The sequence below is a fragment of the Lathamus discolor genome, chromosome Z (genome assembly GCF_037157495.1).
Source record: "Lathamus discolor isolate bLatDis1 chromosome Z, bLatDis1.hap1, whole genome shotgun sequence".
In the NCBI taxonomy this organism is placed as follows: domain Eukaryota; kingdom Metazoa; phylum Chordata; class Aves; order Psittaciformes; family Psittacidae; genus Lathamus; species Lathamus discolor.
The window spans coordinates 74,885,204-74,898,488 of record NC_088909.1 but is presented as its reverse complement, the minus strand read 5'-3'; the positions used below and the strand labels follow the sequence as shown (position 1 = coordinate 74,898,488).

The following is a 13,285-nucleotide window of genomic DNA, read 5'->3' as shown; positions in this document are numbered from 1 at the left end:
AGACTGGCAAGTCATTGATTACAAAAACAAAACGGTCAAAAGTTGTATATGCTGGCGTATGTATATATTGCTGTACTGAAGAATCATCTTTCTGTGGGTAGATGATGCCTGTACTCTTCAAAAAATATTTATCATTTGGAAACACATGATGTTTCTTTTAGCTGCTAGAAAAATTTAATTTCTGCTGGACCTCCACTTCTCAGGAAGATATATATCAGTAGATTTAAAATCAGTAATGTGTTTATATAATCTCTGCCATTTTTGTGAATGTTTTTGTAGGGAAATTAAACCCTTTGAAAGGAAAAAAATCTTAAAAATTTCACTTTTTTAATCAAAGTATTGGTGTTGACTAAACTGCTGAAATGCTGTTTATTCACTACAGTATGCTAAGTACTAGATCCTGTATGGCACTTAGTACTGCACTTAGCGTGTACGATGTTTACATGTGTATGTATGAAACACAATCCTCAGTGTATAAGATACCATATGATTGTTGTAATATTGTTGGGGATGCATGACTTAATGCCTGTGGTTTTGGCATACCAAATATAGGTGGTCCAAAACCAGTATGTTTTTTCAGTGTAGCTGATAAAAAGACATTTGATACACGATGTACCTGCAGATTTGACTTAGGTCCATCTGCTGTGGATGAAAATGCTGAACACTGAAAATGCTAAGATGTCGAAGTTGTTCCAAACCATTACCGAAAAGTGCAATTTGCCATTGCTTAGGCGTGTGGATATCCGCTGAATCTGAAACTTCTGTTAGATTGCTCACTCTTTTTATGGCCTTTTTTTCACCTGTTAGCTGGAATCAGAGAATGTGCGTGATACTATAGAAAAGAATGGCATTAAACCATCTTGTCTAGCTACTAATTTTGAAGTCTTTTAAAATACCAATATCAAATGAGACCCCATGGAGACACAACAGCTTAAATCTGTTTCTCTGCGTATTAATACAAGGTGTATTTTCTGTTTCCAGACAACTAGCTGATGACAAAGTTAAAATGTCTAGGTAGTTTAGTTTAGTAAGTGCTAAAAAGTGCTGTCTGTCTTTCTGAATAGTGGAAGAGATATTTTCATGTTCTTGCAAACAGTGTGTTTTGAAAAATGGGAGAGACATAATTTTCACTCAGAATGTTATCAAATTAGGTCTTGCTAGCCATCAGTGGTTGTTACCATAGAAACATACTCATGGGTTTGCTATTCCTGAAACTGATTCAACTCAAAAGGCATCTTCAGTTTTTGTTAAACTGCACTCTGAAACGTTTTGCACTCACTGAATTTACTGCTCAATTAAGCAATTGCCTGAATTCAGTGATACCAAGGATGCTATTTTTTTCTCAGTGCAGAATAACAGTAAAACTGTATTTCTCAATGCCTTTGTGTAATATGCTCATAAACATCCCTTCATGTGATTTCATTACATAGATGGATTTGTATTTTTCTTTGACTGAGTCTTCTGTTGCTTTGCATTAATTTCATAGACCTGGAAGAAGTTTTCATGGCATTGTGGCTCAGATTGTTTAAAGAAGAGTTTTGATTTGCAGTTCTGGTATGTTTTCCCCTTTCAAAGGCTGAGTATATAAACTCATACCTAGCTCTGCCGTAGCTATCTTTGGGGGTTTTATTTTTTTTTTTTGTCTAGACTTTGGTTCTATGCCTGCATTGTTATGGGTTTGGTATGTTTCTTTGTTTTGTCAGTTTTGTTGCTGTGGTTTGGTGGTTTTGGTGTGTTGGTCATGTTTGTTGGTTTGGGTTTTTTTGTTTGCTTGTTTTTTTCTTTTAATTTCTTTGTGGCTCTTCCTGTTTTGGGCTGTTTTAATTGCAGTGGAGCCTGAAAACTGAGAGACAAACTGTAGCAACAGATAAGTTCCAGAAAGAATTATTTTAGATACGGTGGCAAAATCTGAAAAGTGAAATTTTCCTCAGGGAGTAGTGTGAGGTTTGATGAAACGCCTCAGGGAGATTACCTAAGTTGTTGCTAGAATACGTGGCTTCTTACAGAGAGAGAGCCTGAGCAAGTGGAAAAGTCTCTCAAGAAAAATGTTTTAATACCAGTAATACTGTCTAGTCAAGCTTCTTTTTCAGCTTGACAACTTCTTTTTGTGACTTCTCTGTAATTCTTCAGCTAGAACTGCAACACTGGCCGAGCATTTTATAGGTGTTTTTCAGTGCCTAGAAATTCAAAATATTGTACTGATTGCTCATTGAGCTGTCATGCAGATCTTTAAGGGTACAGATGAGCCAGTAGAGGCCTATTTTTTACCTGGGAAGAGCTAAGTAGGACCAATTATGTGATGCTGTTGTGCTGTAGTTAGAGCTATGTGGTCATTAGTTTCTTCACTATACAGAGTTAAGTTGTTATGAAAACCTAAATAAGTAGCATTTACAGCCTAATAGTCTTTCAGCTTTGTAGAAGGTAGTATGGATGTGGAAAACATCACTGATGGCAGAAGCATAATTTCTAACCCTTAAAAACATTCTAAACACCTAACCCCAAATATTATGAATGGGGTCTGAGGCAGTGATGTCTTCCTGAATGTATGGATGTTCTGAAACACAAGTGCATTGGTATATAGAAGGCTGCTTTTCCATCTGAAATGTGCATCAGTCCTAGAGATAAATATGAACATTTTTTGTACTTAATAAAGAGCATACATCAATGGTTTAAAAAAAAAAGAAAGTGGGAGAGAGAGATTGATAAGCCCTACACCAGAAGAAGCAGATACAGAGCAGGCTTGTGCAGCATCACTATTTTCCTCAGCAAAGAATCACTGCAGCAGCTGGTGCAATTAGCTTTTGAAATCACTGTGTCCTGCAGAACAAAAGCTGACCTTTTCACTAGGGATCTTGGGGTTCAGTGTGAATTCTGGAAGCTGAATGCAACACATGATCATACAAAAAAGGTTATTTGTGAGATGAACAGATCTTGTACATTGTCAGTCTGGTAGTTGCCTGTTACTTTAGGTCTCATGGTAAGGACTAATCAGTATAGACAGAATCAGAGTAGTAAAGTAACTATGAATTTTTAAGAGAAGCTCTCATCTAAGAGTACATGGAGGAATGTGAAGGTGCTTATTTGACCGTCAAACAGGTGGATAAGTTAAACTGTTAGTTTGAGCTGGTTTTGCAGTGTAAATTGTTCCTACTGAAGAAGAAATGGGGAAAGTATAGTGGGAATAGGAGTATTAGCTGTGAATGGATTTGGACTTGAAAACAAGTGTTTCATTGGGTCCTCTTCCCTTTCCAAAAGGACCAAAATTACTCTTACTACTTGAACACTTTTCATCAGGCTCCAAGGTGAGAAAGGCTGTTTGCTTTGACTGTGCAAAGATTTCTGAGGGCGTCTGGATTGGTTTGAGGAAGAGTCTGAAGAATTTCCAGTGTACATAAAATACTCAAATCACTTTGAGTCTTGAAGGAGAACCTATACAGCAGGCCACAGCTTAGCTTGAGACCTTCCTGTACGCTGTTGTTATTCTTCGTGAAATAAGATTGTGAATATAAGCAGTAGACAGAAAGGACTTTTTTAGCATCCGTAAGTGGAAGTATTCACATTTGCAAGGAGACTTCTTTTTGTGTGAGTGCACTGAATAACGCAGATTTTGTTGTCTTCTGAAGCTTGAATCATGTTTTCTTGGAAATAAAGCTGAGCATCAAAAACTACTGGGTCAAGGGGAACAGTGCTGGTGTGGTGTTGTTTTTTGGTTTTTTTTTTTTTTGGGTTGTTTTTTTTTTTTCGGTTGGGTGTAATTGCTTTCAGCTTGCAAAAAATCCCTGTGTACTTACCATATTCATGCCATACTGACTGAGCACTAGGAAAAAGGGAAAAGTAAAAGCTTGGATTTCAGCTCTGGTATTGCTGCACAGCAGTAATACTTTTACTTCAGGATAACCTTCTGTCTGAAGAAATCAAAATACTTTTCTAATAATCTGTATCACCCTTGTGAGTATTCTTTTTTTCACTGAGAGACTTCAAAGCCTATACTTTCTTTCAAAGCTTCAACAAAATAAAAATCCTGTGTCTGCTTCCTCGTCTTTTCATATGACACAAAAGATCACTCTTTTCTCTATATACTGTAAATTTTTTTGCTGATTGTGTGTGGCACTGATGTTTTAGGCACAGTATCTCAAATGCCTTGATGACAAGTTACTTAACAATTTCAGAAACTCAGAACTTAGAATTAAGGATATTTCGGTAAAGTGCTTAATGATAATCATGAACATAAGCACAAAAAGTGATCTTGTATTCAGTGGACTGTTCATGTATTTAAATCTAGGTAAAAAGTGGAGTGCCTTTTTTAATTGCGTTCTGAAAAGTGAATCATGTGTCCAGGAGAATCTTCCCTTATCTTCCTTCTGCTGCTGATATACTTGTAGAAGTTCTTCTTGATGTCCTTTGCCAAGCTCAATTCTAAGTGGGCCTTGGCCTTCCCCGTAACATCTCTGCATACCCTGATGATGTTCCTATGGCCCTCCCACTTGGCCTGTCCTTTTTTCCACCTCCCATAAATTTCCTTCTCGAGTTTAAAGTTTGCTAGGAACATCTTGCTCATCCATGCAGTTCTCCTGCCCTTTGCCTGAATTCTTCATCATGGGGATACACCGATCTTGGGCTTGCAGGAAGTGCTTAGTGCCCTTCTGGTTTCTGCAAAGGCAGATTTAAAAGGCTGAAGTTATTACTATGTTCTAAGGACTTGGAAAGCAAATGTCAAGACTCCAAATTTTTATTAACAATAGAAACAAATTATTTTTTTTTCCTGAGTTAAAAATTGGAAGCATGATGCTACCATGGTTTCCTGACAGAATTACTTTTCTTATGTTTCTTGTTCATTGAAGTGATTTCTCTCACTGAAAATTGTAAGAACTGACCTGCTTAGTGGAGGGGTTATGAAGCTGTGGTATTAGTGTTTATTTTAATTTAACATTTTCCCTGAAATTGCTGTATTTCACAGTCTTATTCTGTTCTGCAGACCTATTTGGATTTGATTATGTTTAAAGATTAAGAGTATTTTGTTTTGAAGGGCTCCTAGGAAACAGTTTCCTCAGTAGCTTCCTCTGCTTTCATCCTGTTGAACTCCCATAAAGAACTTACTTTTTAAACTGAGCTGCACAAGTGAATTCGACCAGTAACGTTACATAAAGATACATCTACAACTTTGTGTGTATTGCTAACAGCGTCCTCTTTACTCCTTCTGGCAGCTGCTTTATCTGGTGAACTGGTATGTAGTATTATTGCATGATGTCAATACACTGTGAGATTGTTAATGCAGATAAAATTTTGACATGCTTGCTTTTTTTTGTGCATACTATAATTCCTGTTCCTAAGTAGGAAGAAAGGTGGCAAGTGCTGAAAAGAGATGTTTAAATAAAGTTGGGTGTGCTGTTAGCAGTGATGCCTCATAATCTTCTTCAGGTTGTTTGCATCCGTTCTACATGGAATGCTCTGTCTCCAAAGTTGAGTTGTGATACAAGACCCCTCATTTTAAAAGCACTGAATGAGTTGTTTGCCCTGGTTCCCTCATTAACAGTGAATACAAGTGAACATGAGGTATGTGTTCATGGAATAAGGTGAGTCTCTTCTTTTTGTTCATCTTTGTGTGTGTGTTTTATGTGTACCTGCTTGGTTTTTGTATCTAAATCGCACACACACTGCCTAATTGAGGTTAATCATAATGCATGTTTCCATACAGTTTTACAATTTTAGCTTGCATTAGTGAATTGTGGGAGATAGGTGGGAAATCCCAGTGCAAGGTTGATCAATTTTCCCTCTCCCAGAATGTGGGGATATGTGTGTCTAAAGTTTAAACATGTGCCCTTTCCACTTTCCTAGCTCAGTGCATGTTGATGTGGCAGCAGTTTGTTTAAGGTAACTGTCTCTATTTCAGTTGCTTATTTGGTTAAAGAAAATCTGAATGTCTGTTTTGATTGCTTTTGTAGAAATTTAAAGCTCAAGTTGTCAACTTCCTTTGGAACAATACACAAAACAAGGTAGGTGATACAGCCGAAAATGTTAATTCGTTGTGTCAGCAACTGGATATTGTTTTATACCTTTCTGTCAAGACATGGTTATCTGTCTCATAAGGGGTCTCATTTCTAATAGGATTTCTTCTTGTTATTGATCATTTAATGCTGTTTGTGAAGCAATGTAATGCACATGAAAGGCGGTAGCTGATGGTCCTAACGTCTACCACTCACGACGAGAATTGTGGCAAAAAAAACTTCGACTCCAGTGGTGGATTTCAGCTTTGATGTGGTGAAGCATCTAGGCAAAACTGCAGCTATGAGAACTTACTGAATTCTTTGCTGGAGTATTGTAATGCATCGTCACCATAGGACTGGAGGAACCAAAGTATTTTAGTTTAAACATAGCTTGGATATTGGTGCATAAGCTACCCTTCCAGCAGTGATGGCATTTAGCAATCAGACATTTACTATCCAGCTTACGTAATGGATCCTCCTAGTTTGCATTGTATATATAAAGTAAGCAATTGAGAGTGTTGAAATTGTTATTTTAAAGGGGAAATTGTTATTTTAAAGGGTTTTTTTTCCACATTCAGTAGTTAATGGATAGGCCCTTTGTGTGTGCAGTTTCCAGTCAATAACGATACTGTATGCTGTGCTTGCAATTTTCTTTTTCCTCTGGTTAATTTTCTAGGATGCTGTCGTAGCCATCTCAGCTTACAAATCACTCTCGGCATTTGCTTCTGAAGAACATAAAATTCTTCATCTTCCTGACCAGGTAGCATTTTTCATGGGTTGTATCCTCTTATCTTCTTGGAAAGGAGAGAAGGGTTTGTGCCAGAGAACCATCCTCCCTTATAGAAGGAATATGAGCTTCTGCTGATGAAATGGGATGGTAATATGTATGATTAGCATAAACAGGGCTTAGGAGAGGGCAGAAATGGAGAGTGAGGTGTAAGCAATCAGAAAGTAATTTATTTTAAAGCTTTAATTAAATCAGCAGGTTATTTTTTGGTCACCTAATTGGCATTTTAAGCTTTTCTGTTACTGTTTGCAGTTGAGTCCTGACACTGCAGCACTTGTGATTACTGCTTCATCTGTTGCAGTCACCCTCATGCTTAGTGCTTTTGTTCCTGAAATGGGCAAGTCAGTTTGAAAAGTAGGGGCTATTTTTGGAAAAAAAAAAAAAATAAGACAGACTTGCAATAATCAGTAGTATGTTGGTACTTTATGGCTTAGTAAATACTTTGGTAAGTTTTTATTTACGGCATTATTGCAAGATTGGCACCATCTGTGTGTTGTAAAGGTAAGAATAAGCAACTTTAAAATTAAAAAATGTTGTTGCTTTATATAAATCAGGGGATTTCAATACAAACATTACAGCTGAAAAATGTATTTTGCATGGAAGAGCACAAGATAGAATGAGGGAAATCTAAACATTGCTGCGATACTAAATTTTTCACAATAGTACACAGCTGTTATTGGTGCTGTTACTTTACACTTGTTAAAAAATAAGTAAATATGTTTTCACTGAAAGTATTGTAAATATGTTGCTGTTGATTCTGAAGACTAGTATAGGATAATAACACCTAACACAAGTGCCACTTGTATATCAAAGTGCCAATATAAAATAGTGGTTTTCTCTAATTGAAGAAGAATCAGGGAGAAAATGAAGTTTTAGTAATATTAGTTCAGTTTTAACACTTAGAGAGAAATTTTACTCTTATAGATATGGATTTACATACTCGTGATTTTTATCAACCAGCTTTGCCTTTCCTTCAGGTAGAAGAAAAGCTTTTATTCTTTTAGTTTCAAATTAACAAAATGGAGTGAAACTAATGAAATGAGGAACTTCTCATATTTAGTCAGTATTTTTGACACTTCATTGACATTTGGAATCATGAAGGGTAATAGATTTTGAATTTTTGTGCTGATTAATTTTTTTCTTTAAACCTTTCAGGCTCGACCAGAAGTAAACACTTCGGAGGAGGCGGACATGGATGAAGAAGAAGATCTTTCTGTTCCAGGCTCTTCATACATCAAGCTGTTGTCTCTAACACCAGCTTATGTTTTAGGAGGTATATTATATTCAGTATTTGAGGTTACTTTGCAGATTTACAATCACCATGACTATACAGATGTGGCTTTTTTATAGTGGAGTGTCACGTTAAAGTGCAGCTGGAGAATGTTATACCAAATTACAGGAAAAATATTAAAGCAAAAGTTCAGAGGAAGACAAAAGCCCAACCCATTTTTAGGAAGACAGTGAGTGTGAGGTCCTGATGGTGGAAAAATTTCTTATAACATGATGTTAAAAATCCTTATCTTTCCTATAGAAAAAGCCAGTTGCTTATTACTTGCTTCAAGTGTCCATTGTTTCATTGAAGTGCAACTTCAATAGAGAAGACTGACCAAATGTTTTTAAAGGCAGTTCTGTATTTTAGCCCAGCGTGGGCTGAAGAAAAAAACCATATACCCAAACTGATAATGTTTTATAAACAGAGTGTCAATAGTATCACACCAATGCTGTATACAAAAATCTATTTAATAAATAGAGAGTTCAGTGCTATGCTTGATGTGTTAGTGATGCCTATTGATTTTAAATTATGCTTCAACAGATGATCTCTGGTCGATGCACTTTTTTGACACCTATGTAGTTGAATCACTTTTAGTATTTGGGGTTTTGAATGTTCACTTGATTACTCTTATGAATGTTATCTTTCGTTTCCAGTTACAAGCTTGTTATGTTAGTGCCTGGACAAAAGTATGAGTATTTCACTGTTTGTAGAATACATGAGGTGTCGATGTGTGATTGTAACCTGTAAATATGGCCATGGGATAGTAGTGGTATTTTGTAGTATTTTCTCCCAGTGGGGGCTCACTGAAAGATCCATTCACTCGATACTCCGTGCATTGGAGTCTGAAGTATATGCAGTCTCACCTGGAGAATCTGTGTTGTGATAGATGAGCTAACTGTCAAGTTCTGGAAGCTTTGTGGGGAAGACTGGCATAACATACAGCAACTAAAGATAGTGGTGTGTCTGGGCAAAAAACTCAAGCTGTGTAATGGATGCTGAGATAGGCAACTTAGCAGGAAGATGGGAAACCAAAATGGACTTTGGAGAGAACAGGCTGGGTAAGAAGATGCAGCTAGTACTCACTGGTGTCCTGGTTTCAGTTGTAACAGCTACTTTTTCTCCTTCCTAGTAGCTGATGCAGTGCTGTGTTTTGGCTTTAGTCTGAGGATAATGCTGGTAACACACTGATGTTTTAGTTGTTGCTCAGTGGAACTTACCCTAACCAAGGACTTTTCAGTCTCTCATATTCAGCTGGTGAGGAGGGGCACAAGAAGCCGGGAGGAAGCAGAGACAGGACACTTGACCCAAACTAGCAAAAGGGGTATTCTGTACCACAGCACTTCATGCCCACTATATAAACTGGGGGAGTTACCTGTGAGGCCCAGATCACAGCTTGGGTCAGGCTGGTTATCAGTCGGCGCTTGGTGAGCAATTGTGTTGTGCATCACTTGTGTTTATTGCCTTTTCTTACTTCCCTTTTTAGTTTTATATTCTCTGCTTATGATTTCCCTTAGTATTAGTATTATTAGTGGTAGTAGTAGTAGTAGTTTTGTATGGTACTTCAGTTATTGGACTGTTCTTATCTCAACCTGTGGGTTTACATTCTTTCAGTTTTCCTCCCCATCCCACCCAGAGTGGGGGAGGAAGGAGGGAGCAAATGAGTGGCTGCGTGGTGCTGAGTGTTACCAGCTAGGCTTAAACCACAGCAACTGGTATAAAAACACATAATGAAAACATATAAAACTATTTTGTTCCAAGCTGCCTTAGGTATTTCTTGGACCCAGAAAGGATGAGTGAATACTCTTTTGTCTCCTTTGTCCTCAAGTTTCTAGTCAAAGTAGGACTGCATGTAATTTGGGAGCTTGTATGCCAAAGTTTCAAGCCTACGGTGAAACAGTTGTTATAAATCCTCTTAAAACTCAGTTATGTAACAAAAGCACTAACAAATTTTTAAACATACAAGGTTTTCAGGGTGCTGGTACAATGCTGGCTTTTTGTGACGTGGTAACAAATATCTTGCAGTTATATATGTACATATATTGTACACGCAGAACATGTACAGAACGTTTTTTTCTAATGTGTGCCTATAGAAGTTGCTTAAGATTAATTTCACAAATTAACAGTAAATTAATATTAATTCCGTGTAATGTTAAACCTGATTAGACTATAAAATGCATAGCTTGAGAGCAGAAAACTGTACCAATTTGTACAGCTGTGGTAACAGAAGTCATGGTAATACTTCCTTCTCTCTGTATCCGCTGTTTGCATATATACACTCCCTCTCCATCTACCTTCTTTGCATTGTGTTTCTTTTAAATCTCTTTTAGAACAACCTGGGTTTAGAGACAATATTTTTCACTGTGTTGGTAAATATCAGTTTTATTTCTCATTGTCATTCTATCAGCTTGTGCCAGTTTTATTTGGCAGTCAGAAGGCAATCAATATCTTGTGGTATAGTTAAGACCATGTTTCTTCCCTGCCTTAGTATCTGACTTACTCAGAGCCTCTTGAAGTTGCAGTGTGGTGTTGCAGTGGTCTCAGAGAGACTTGCTAAGAGTTCTGGTATTTAACATGACTAGCCTATCTAAGCTTATCTCCCATGAAGCAGTGGTATCATTTTGGGTTTTCCAGGGTTTGTTTTGGGTCCTCATCATCATGGTCTGTGACATTCCCTTTTTTTTTGTTTGTTTTGTTTGTTTGGGGTTTTTTGTTTTTGTTGCAATTCATCCAGCGTTTGAAGAGTTTGCAACATCGCTTGTGAAACAGGAGATGACCAACATGCCCCGTGGTATCTATCATTCTGCCTTGAGAGGAGGGACCACACGGTCAGACCAGGGGAAAGCCATGGCAGGTGTTCCAAACTTCATGCTGAAAATGTATGAGAGGAACAAACAACCAGGCATGACACCAGGCCTTGCAGGTAAGCTGTCAGTTTGTTGAAGTTAGACAAGTATGCATGCTCTGACCCAAATATTTCTATGAATCTGAGAGTTAATCAGTTCAAGAAACAGTGTCTTATGCCACTTGCCTGTGCTTACATATGCTTTTTCAATTGAAGGCTTTGTTAACTTTGCTTTGGGTTCTCACCTGACTTATGCAAGACTTATGAACTATTACCATGAGTATTGGTATTGACCCTTCTTTTCACCTTCTATCCCTCCTTAAGCTGGTATGTTGTCTTGTTATGACCTTCCAGTCCATATGGGCAAAGATGGGAAGCCTATTAATCGATTTCTGGCCAGCAGGGGCCGTAATTTCCAGCAAATGTTGGTAGCCCTCATTCATGAGGTAAGTTGCTGGTTTTCTTTCCTTTTCAGAAGTATTATGCTTCCTTCCTTGTCTTACTACCTCTGTTTATGCTAATTAGGTATTAGCATCAGCTAGCAATGGCATGTAAGAATATATGATAATTAACTAAAGTTGCTGTGAGGATCAGCTAGCTTAACATGTAAATACTTTTAAAAAGTGTTCACTGATGAAGTACTTGTTCTGAAAATCAGTAAGCAAGCACAAGTTGACCTTGCCTTTATCCACCTTGCAGACTACTGTACCTGCCTTATGCCTGTTGTATGTAACCAGCTGTAGGTGAATAAGAGGTCTGAACAACGATGGGATTCTGTGGGGAAATGATATTTTCACCTTGCTAAGACTTGCTATTTTATTTTGTCTCTTAAATGTTTCAACTCCGTTACCTATTAGGCTTACATCACAGAAACCATGCAGTTACCTTTGGTATAGTTTCAGATAAACTACAGCAAAACATAATCATTATAGAAAATTAAGTGCTTGTAACAAAATCTTTCAGAGAGTTTAGAATTATGGTATTTATAGTTGATACGAAAGTTAGTATTTGAAAATTTTGGAGAGCAGGAAAGCAACTAAGTAGTTAACACTGGATCCAGGGAAATAAGTGGTCCTTTCCCAATTTTATGCCAATGAGAACAGTTACTAACAAGAGTGGAAGTGTATTCATTTCTTTAAAAGTTCATAAAATAATTCGGTTAATACAGTCATTTTGCATTGCTGCAGAGGTTGACTGCAGTCTGAGGGTGAATTTTCTGCTCACAGGACACAAAAAATGTATAAATTGTATTAGTCTGATACAAGCAAGAGAGCTTACATGGTGATAAAAAAATCTCCTATAAAATTTAGATTGAGTCTTAGCCAGAATGTCCAGACATGAAAACAGTGTATGAATATCTGCACATTTTAAAAGCTTTCTTTTTTTTCCCACCCTACAGCAATACTAATTTCTATTACACTTTTCAAGGACAGAAAAGCTTAACTGGTCCCATTACTCCTTTTTCTGTCCTGTTTACAGGCAGTTTAGTGCTATTAAAGATAATATTGTTTTATGCTGGCTTGTACAGAGGACCTTTTCTTCAGAGCATAGGATGGATCCTGTGTTGATAGTGAACCAGAACTGTGTAAAATGAAAGGAAGTATATATCTAATACTCCTACTGTACTTGTTGCAGAAGTTGGAAGAGCTAGAATGAATAAAATATGGTTTGCAGGTGGAACGTGTTTAGGTCCTAATTTTGGTTTGTGACTGACACCCAGCAGACCTGGAGGCTAGCAGCTGCAAAATTCCACTGACACCAAACGCTTTGTCATGAAATAAGTGAACACAGGGTTTGAGTGGGAAGGTTGCATGCACAGGGTTTGGAGAGTTTTCTGTTTACAAACTGTAAGTCTGACACAGAACACAGGTGGACATGCAGTAGAAAATGCATGAGGGCTGCTGCGTTCTGATCTGGTGGTGCATCTGCATAGTGCTCTGCTAGCTTTGCTCTCAATTTCTGCTTCCTGCTTTTTCACACTGCACTTACAGTGGTTCAATCCCTCTCTCTCTTTAGAGCAAATGCACTAGTTCCCTTTCTAGCAAACCTGTCTGCTGCATAGTTTGCCTGAAGTTTCCAGTCAAACAGTGTGTATGTTGAAATTGGCAGCTTCTACCTAGTTCAGTCTTCCTGCCCTGAGCCATCTCTCAAACACTTCCGTGTATTAGCGTACATATAAATTTTTTACCTGTCATACAGCATCTTGTCATTTTGGTCCTTCTGAACTGAAAAGCCACAAAATAATAATCATGTCTTGTGGCCATAGAGACACCACATAAATCCCAGTAGAAATTAGGCCAAGGGGTGCAAGGATGAAAGCTATTCTGCACCAATTGTACTGGGGTATAGAAATCGTTTCCTGGTACTCTGTTATGAAGGCAGTGTCAACAGGGTTCTGA

At 37.6% G+C, this 13,285-nt stretch overlaps 1 protein-coding gene across 5 annotated transcripts in view; it reads left to right on the top strand.

The window, feature by feature from the left end:
- Nucleotides 1–13,285, top strand: part of FOCAD (focadhesin) — a 100,871-nt gene that overhangs the window by 45,160 nt on the left and 42,426 nt on the right. For all 5 annotated transcript variants that reach the window (XM_065661520.1, XM_065661521.1, XM_065661523.1 and 2 more), the window contains 6 exons: nucleotides 5,419–5,553; nucleotides 5,943–5,993; nucleotides 6,661–6,744; nucleotides 7,927–8,044; nucleotides 10,776–10,964; nucleotides 11,211–11,332. In XM_065661520.1, coding sequence (XP_065517592.1) covers nucleotides 5,419–5,553; nucleotides 5,943–5,993; nucleotides 6,661–6,744; nucleotides 7,927–8,044; nucleotides 10,776–10,964; nucleotides 11,211–11,332 — 699 coding nt within the window. The remainder of the gene's footprint in view (nucleotides 1–5,418; nucleotides 5,554–5,942; nucleotides 5,994–6,660; nucleotides 6,745–7,926; nucleotides 8,045–10,775; nucleotides 10,965–11,210; nucleotides 11,333–13,285) is intronic.